The following is an 8563-nucleotide window of genomic DNA, read 5'->3' as shown; positions in this document are numbered from 1 at the left end:
ACACGTGCATTTGAATTCACGGGTTGCTGCGAAAAATACTTTTACAAGTGTACTATGTATAGTACGCTAGGCACATCTGGGTTAAACCGAAGATCGGCGTTTATCCTTGACAGAATCAGAAGTGGGATCGAGCACGTTTACAAGAGTTTAACGGGATAGAGAACTGCAACGAGTGTTGATACGACCAACGGCGAATACAACGGAGAACGACGCAGAGCATCTCAGCGTATTGCGCAGAACAACGACATCTAGGGAACAGCGTGTTAAGGAACCAACGACGGAGAACGGATCGCACACAAACGCTCAAAACGACAACGGTACAGACATAATTATGGTAAAATTAGCCAATTTGAGTGTAGCGCAATTGAACACGTTATTGCGAGAAAATGATGTGTCGGTTACTGGAAATAAAGCACACAAGGTGGCCGCACTGATGGCAGCCCTTGGTACAGACGAGGTAGAGGTACAAGAATTACCAACAGTGGAGCCTTGGGAACAACCGTTCAGCCAACTTCAGGAGCTTGTGTTAAGTTTAGCAAATTCAGTGAAAGCAATAGAAGTTTCGCTAAAGCCGGCATTGACGACACAAGATAGCGCAGACGATGAGCAGGCAGAAGCGTTGGCAGCAACGGAGAATGGAGCGCGGGCTCCTGAACCTTTATCGTATCAAGACCGACCAACACAGCGGTCTCACACACATACAATCACGGAAGTGGTAGGAGTTCTTCCGGAGTTCGACCCGTTGCGGAAAGTCATGACGGCACAACAATTTGTTATTAAAGTTGAACAATTGCAACAAGTTTACAAATGGAAAAAGGAAATAGTGCTTCTCGCGGTTCAACATAAGTTGAAAGGAGTTGCCAAGACGTGGTTGGACGCACAGCCCGTATTTGGATCTTGGCAAGAGTTCGTCCAAATGTTGCTACGAGATTTTCCATATACCGTATCGTCAGCTGACATTCACCGAGAGTTGGCAGCACGACGACGCAAGATTAATGAGCCTCTCATCGAGTATTTTTACGATATGTTAGCCATCGGCAGACGTGGAGATGTAGACGAGGAGTCTATAAACTCCTACATCGTAAACGGACTGAATGACAGTGCACTACCAATGAATTAAGACAGTCGCTTGAGAATTTGCGGATATCGACGCAAGGTGGTGGACAACGTACTATACTGGGTGTAAATTCAGCGGACGTCAGCAACGGAGCAGCAGAAGATAAGGGTAAGCGTGTAAAATGTTATAACTGCAATGAGTTTGGGCATATAGCGGCAAAGTGCCCCCAACCTCAGAAGAAGCTACGATGTAGCAAGTGCTCTAAAGTGGGGCACGACGCTCGCAAGTGTTCAGCCGATTCGAAACATACGGTTGCCAAGATTGATGGCAACAATGGTGTGCAGCAACAGGTACCGCCCATAATAGAAGAAGTTGAGTGTGAAGGCAGTAAGCATAAGGCCTTGATAGACACCGGTAGTGATCATTCGCTAATAAGGAAATCAGCAACGGTGACGAAGGCGAACCATATGCAAACATATCAACGATTAAAGGGGTTTGGAGGTTCTACGGTTGAGGTTTTGCGTGTTATAAATACGCAAATAAAGTTAGCAGACAAGGTTATCAGTGCTAAGCTGTATGAGGTACCAGATAGAATGCTCAACCGTGATATGTTACTGGGAAGGGATGTACTGTGTGGTCACGATCGTCGGCTGATCATTGATTCGGGTTCGATGATGTTGCAAATTAAAAGCGGGACACAGTTTAACGTCAGCAAGGATCTACAGCAGCAGCAACAGCAGGAAGTGCTTAAATTATTAAATGAGTACGACCAATGTTTTTCCGAAGGAATTTCCACTCTGGAAAGGTCCAGAACTACAACAATGGACATTGGTGTTACAACAGAAAGCTCTATAGTAGGTAAACGGTACCAGGTACCATTTGCAAAGCAATGCGAGCTATCGAGAATATTAAGAGAACTTTTGGACAATGACATCATCCGACGTAGCACATCACCACACGCCGCTTCTGTAGTGTTGGTGACAAAGGCAAATGGAGAGAGTAGGATGTGCGTAGATTACCGCGCGTTGAATGGGGTTACCGTTAAAAAACATTTTCCAATGCCAGTGGTTGAGGAGCAGTTAGCTAAGTTAAGCGGCGGAAAATTTTTCACTACATTGGATATGACCAGTGGATATTATCAGGTTCTGATCCAAGAAAATTGCAAAAAGTACACAGCGTTCCTTACGCACGAGGGACTGTATGAGCATAACGTGATGCCGTTCGGGCTAGTCAATGCACCTATGGTATTCCAAGAAATGATGGTACGCATGGTGTCGGCGTTGAAGAACAGGGACAAGGTTATAAGTTCTGTGGACGAATTGATCATAGCTACTTCGACTTGCGAAGAAGCAATGTTAGTTTTACGAGAGGTACTGGAAGCGGTAAAGAAAGACGGTCTTACGCTACGACCGTCCAAGTGCCGATTCTTGGCGAACGAGGTAATTTTCTTGGGCCATAATGTGACTGAAACAGGTATATCCCCGGGAAAAGCGAAGACGATCTGTGTTGAGGAGTTTTCCCAGCCAACGACTATTACCCAGGTAAGGCAATTCCTGGGTTTAACAGGATTCTTTCGCAAATTCGTAGAAGGGTACAGCTACCTTCCAATTCCGCTCACTATGTTGCTGAAGAAAGATGGCTGTTTCCAGTGGGGTACATCACAGCAAAAAGCTTTCGAACGATTAAAGGAAGCTATAACGAGCAAACCGGTGCTGACGCTATACGATCCTCTTAAACAGCACGAGGTACACACTGACGCTAGCCACCTGGGACTCTCCGGAATTTTATTCCAGCTTGAAGACGAAGATTTGAAACCAGTGTTTTTTTTTTAGTAGGCAATGCAGCGAGGCAGAGTCAAGTTTTAATAGCCACGAGTTGGAAGTTTTAGCGATAGTTGAGACGCTTTCACATTTCCGCATGTATCTTTTGGGAAAACCATTCACCGTAGTGACCGACTGCAATGCTATTGTTACAACGAAAGCAACAACACCACTGCTTCCACGTATTGCCAGATGGTGGTTGAAATTACAAGAATTCGATTTCAAAACTGTTCATCGACAAGGCGATAAGATGCTAAATGTAGACGGAATGAGTCGAGTTCCCAGTTTACCATCAAGCGAATGCCAGTCAGTAGCAGAGAATGTTTTGTCCATTATGCAAGAAGGTGGTAGCGATTGGGTGCTTCCGATGCAAATGCAGGATAAGAAACTTCAGGGAATAGTAGCATCCTTGAAATCCGGCTCAACATCAGCAAAGCAAATTTATCAGGATTACGAAGTATACAAAGGACGGTTATATCGCAAAGTCAAGGGCGAGCGACGGTTGGTAATCCCTCAGGCAGTAAGGTGGCGTATTACGAAAACTTGCCATGACGATTCAGGCCACTTTGGTGTTGAGAAAACACTACAGCGACTTCAACGAGATTTCTGGTTCCATCGAATGCGACGCTATGTTAAGGGGTATATCGCCGCATGCTTAGAATGCTGTACGTACAAAGCGCGAGGAGGGAAGCCCGAGGGTCAGAAGCACTTGGCAGAGATAAGTCCGATACCATTTCGAGCGGTGCATATAGACCAGCTGGGACCATTTCCCAAAAGTAAAAAGGGAAATCAGTATATCATCGTTCTAGTGTGTGTTTTTTCTAAGTATACTATCTTAAAAGCCGTACGTAATACAAAGTCCACACCGGTAATTACCTTGTTACAAGAGGTAATGTCTACATTTGGTCAACCGGTTCAAATCACCACGGATCGCGGGACAGCGTTCACCTCTAAAGAGATGGAGACGTTTTTGCAAGCACACGGTATACGACATGTTAAAATTGCAGTGAGGACACCAAGAGGCAACGGCCAAGCTGAAAGGGTAAACAAAACTATATTACCTGCCATACGTGCGATGATGAGTAGTACGAAAGATTGGGACACTACATTGCCCACATTACAATGGAGTCTTAACTCACAACCTAATGCTACAACAAAAGTAAACCCAAATGATATAGTTTTCCATTACAATTTGCGCGACTATAGTCAAAACAGATTGATCCAATCAATCCACGACGACCCAGAGCCGGAAGACAGTGGTAAGCGTTATGACGTGTTCGACAAGGCCAAAGCAAATATCGACGCAGAGAGATTTAAGTGGCAACAGCGGTACAACGAACGGCATCAACAACCACAGCGTTATCAGGAAGGCGATCTCGTGATGATCACCGTAGTTCCAGCGGCCACAGGAGAATCGCATAAGCTAGATGTTAAGTATAAGGGACCGTATGTCGTTACGAAGGTATTAGACTATGACCGATACATTGTGGAAGATTTACCAGATGCACCTATTACGCAACGGAAGTACTGCGGCATAATATCCAGCGATCAAATGAGGCGGTGGTGTCAACTCAGCCCAGAACACGAAGACGAAAGCGACGGAAGTGTAACAGATAACTAACCGAGGCCGGTCCATGAAAGTCAGGAGAGGCCGAACTGTAAAAGGCAGGTGATCTAGCAGGCTCAGTCGATCGTTGTCAATTAAATAATAAATTTCTTTTCTGAATATATCAGTTTCCTTTTAACTTTTCTCGGATTGATATGTAACCTTTGCTTGAATATACAACTTAAACCGAAGATCGGCGTTTATCCTTGACACAATGATAAATGGTAAAAGGATTGCTTCATTTCTGACTATTTATATTTTATGTATTTATAATTATCCTTTTACAGTTTTGCGCAATATTTCCGCCTAAACAAGCAGGCTTTTCGATGCCATTACGTCGGAGTTAAGCACCCCTCTAAAAGCGACAGCAATTCCGCCAGTTATTAAGCTGGCCGCTGCACTGAAATTATTGGGGCAAGGAGGATACCAACAACAAATTGGTCAATACCAACACGTAGGCCTTTCTCAGCAGTCAATGTCACGCTGCATCATTGAAGTGTGTAAATCCATTGAGAAAACGCCAATATTTAAAATTGCCGAGGCTTTGTATTTGGTTTTTTGATTTAAGTTGTCCTAAAAACGATTTTTTGATTAAAAGAATACATATTTTCACAAATATTATTGCAATTACTTACATTTTCGCGGACGTCCGAGTGCTTGGTTGCTGTCGAATATAATTTTCTACAATTCCACCATTTTGGCATTTGCTTTCGATGCAGGGAGTACCATATTTCCGAAAATTCGAAAGGGGATAAATAAAATTCGAAAGGAACATAATGGAATTCGAACATCGAACCAATGTTACTCGAAGTGTGCTTTCAGAGTACCAATCGTTCGAAAGCGAAAAAATTTTCTTTCGAATCGAACTACAGAGTGAAGGCCCTGGTATAACATATAACATCCAAAGGTTAATCACGTCAACCCATTAACTCAAAATTGGTAAATTTGCACATTCATGTTTCTGGCATAAGGGTGACGATATGTATTTAGTTCACTTTTATTAATTTTTACACACCTATATCATAACTACTTTACTAATTTGTTAATAGAGACTCGAGTGGATGATTTAATACTATTATTTATTAAGAAATACTAAGCAATAATTTAATGTACAAAGTATCCGAATGAGTAAATTTAAGACTGTTCGACGTTGAGCGCTAGGTGCCCGGTCCGTTCACCTCCGTAGTTCGAGAAGAAATCCTGTAGGGAAACCACGAACTGGTGAACCAAATTTGTAGTTCCGTGCTAGATCTTTATCGCCAAAAACGAACCAGTCCGATAGTAACTGGATCGCCACCAGTTCAAAAGCAGCGATATGTGGTACTTTTAAAAAATTATTTTAGAAATCTATCTAAAATGACGAATTTAAAACTGGTGGTAGAAAAAGGGATGCAGAACGAACTAGATCTCATCTGGCGAATTTTGAACTAGTTCGAAACTACTTAAAAAGGGATACAGCGGGGGCTTGTTTACTTTAACCCTTTAATGTCAGAATTAAAGTGGGCGCGGTTAAAAATATTTTTACTACGTTAGATTGATGTTAGAGTCCTAAATATGAACTGATATCAATTGCAAGGCTCTAGGACTTCTGGTTTTACAGTTATGAGAAGTTGCCTATAAGCAACATTTAGCCATAGTGGTATATTTCAACGTATTACGTATTACGTTTTTATTTGAATTTTTATAGAACGATTATTTTCACTTTTTTTTGCACACGTCAGCACACCACTTCAACTAGCTCTCAAATGAACACCTGTTAAGCTTTTCTAAATATAAATTCTCAAGAAAATGCCCACACACATTAGCTACTTTAAAAAAAAACCGTTAGCAAATATAACAACAACTATAGAAACTACGCGTAGAAATATATAATGTTGCCTATAAGCAACATTTGACATTAAAGGGTTAAATAGATTTTTGCTTGGCGGGTTTTTCGTTCAAATACGCTTTCAGTCTGCACGTCGCAGATGCTTTTTCATAGTTTAGTAATACAAAACTAATATTTGTGTTAACATCTTAACATTTTGGGACCTTCTGGAATATTACCAATAACAGTCAGCACCTCTGTTAAATTCGCCAGTTGTTTGCATGCAAAAGAGATTTATCGCGAACTAGTAGTGGTTCTAAATGTACTAGAAGCGCACCAGTTCAAAACTAGAGATTTTCCCACAGGGTAGTTAAGATTGCCTTTTCAAATGGAACCATTTAGTTACACATATGTATTAATAAGGATTAATCTATAAACTACATACAAATTTTTAAATAAAATTTTCGAGAGATTTTTTTATTTTATTTTTATGGTTAAAGCAACATCGCAAAAAAAAAATAGAAAAAAGGTTTTTTCTTAACAGCGGTCGTCCCTCGGCAGGCAATGGCAAACCTCCGAGTGTATTTCTGCCATGAAAAACAGCTTCTCATAAAAATACAATCGCCGTTCGGAGTCGGCGTAAAACTGTAGATCCTTCCGCTTTGTGTGACAACATCAAGGCGCACGCCACAAATCGGAGGAGAAGCTCGGCCAAACACTAACGTATGTGTAAGCGCCAATCTATTATTATTATTATTTTTAAGCATAAAAAATATTTACATAAATATTTATGTACTAGTGTAATTAATACATACATATGTATACGGCGATAAGAATTTCCTAAAAAGAAACGATGAAACATGAACAGTCGTGCGAAAACCTAGGTCAATATCTGCTGGAAGTGCTGGTTTAAGTACAGTATATTTTGCTTTGAGGCCTTTGCGCTTAAGTGCACATTTAAGATACCTATCCCAAAATGCGCATCAGCGGCATTATTTTTAACATTTATAAGGAAACTGCTCCGATACTTGCATTCAACATACCTGCATTAGCGATACCTGCCCAAAAATATTTTTTTTATTGAAACATATAGACCAACGTTTTTGCCGGCAATTCAGGTTCACGTTTGGTTTTGTGGTCGACAAAAGGCATATGCCCCATTGCCGTCCTAAATCACCTGACGAAATCGTTATGCTAGGAAGAAGTCCTTACGGCAACAACGATCCCTTTCGATGGTGAATCGTCTTTGAATCTGTATAGTATAGTTGGTGGCAATTTCCAAACTGGGGAGTATCATTGGTCCTCAGAAATCCAATACCTTAATGTCTTACAATTGTAAGCATTCGTCAAGAATTGTCTTTATTCTGTTTAAATAGTCGACCGCAATGGTTCTGAAGATTGATTTAACGGAGGTAATTTGACTTTGATCCCTGGTGCCTCCGAATGAATTCACTTGACGATTTTTAGCAATGGATCGGCTCCAGCGCCGTCTTGCGTATCTTTTGTAATAGTATTGCCTCTATCGTTACCAATACATATATATCTCGAATATGAGTCAAATCGGATCACAAATACGAATATTGAGTAATAACTCGACCACAGCGCCTCCTGGCGTTTTAAGTTGTGAACCTAAACTATACAGGGACAGGGAAATTTCATAAAAATCGTTTCGCTCGGTTAGAAGGAGTTCAGTGTTTGTGACACACGTACCGAAGAATTAACATTTTTTCCCACAAAAAAAAAACTATCACGCATTCTTTATACGGAGAAAATGCGCAACATCATCAGCAAAAAAAATCTCAAAAATCAACAGTAGCTTAAAAGTTGCACTTAATTGTACTGAAATTGAGTGAAATACAAAACTGCCTATTCAAAATTTGGTTAAAAGTTTAAAATTTGGGTTAGACTTTGTCGAATTTTCCTAAATTTGAATGAACAATATTTCTATAAAAAATTAACGAAAAATTTTATTATGAAAAAGATTGCAAGTATTAAAAAAACACTGTACGGAGACTTGTTCTGGTTGGTGCATATATGTATTTACAGATAGGTAAAAGTTTTAATATGTATGGAAGACTCCACGTCCCCCTTTTCCAATAGCCCCCACTTTTCTCCATGAGTATGGGGTTGATTTCCAAATCTCAGTACCAAGTTCCAAGACTCTACCCCAAATACTTCCAGAGATATATGGTATGAAAAATTCGATATGTATGGGATATGCCACGCTCCCTAAATATATCGAAAGCCTGCAGTAGGTGTCCAAAATTTCAAAA

The 8563-nt window shown here is 40.8% G+C and overlaps 1 protein-coding gene across 1 annotated transcript; it reads left to right on the top strand.

Moving 5' to 3' along the window:
- Positions 1 to 331: 331 nt before the first annotated feature.
- LOC118749977 (uncharacterized protein K02A2.6-like) lies at positions 332 to 2889 on the top strand. Its single transcript, XM_036484727.1, has 2 exons — positions 332 to 1081; positions 1126 to 2889. Exons 1-2 carry the CDS (start codon positions 332 to 334, stop codon positions 2887 to 2889), a joined length of 2514 nt encoding a protein of 837 aa, XP_036340620.1.
- Positions 2890 to 8563: the final 5674 nt, after the last annotated feature.

This window comes from Rhagoletis pomonella, unplaced genomic scaffold (genome assembly GCF_013731165.1).
Source record: "Rhagoletis pomonella isolate Grant_MI unplaced genomic scaffold, Rhpom_1.0 Rhpom_scaffold_00100, whole genome shotgun sequence".
Lineage (NCBI taxonomy): Eukaryota > Metazoa > Arthropoda > Insecta > Diptera > Tephritidae > Rhagoletis > Rhagoletis pomonella.
This window is presented reverse-complemented; position numbering and strand designations above follow the sequence as displayed.

Bases quoted from the DNA above. Each gene is read 5' to 3' on its own strand.
- LOC118749977 (XM_036484727.1), top strand. From the start codon at position 332: ATGGTAAAATTAGCCAATTTGAGTGTAGCGCAATTGAACACGTTATTG. The intron at 1,082-1,125 runs GTAAACGGACTG...GAATTAAGACAG, and splicing joins AGTCTATAAACTCCTACATC to TCGCTTGAGAATTTGCGGAT.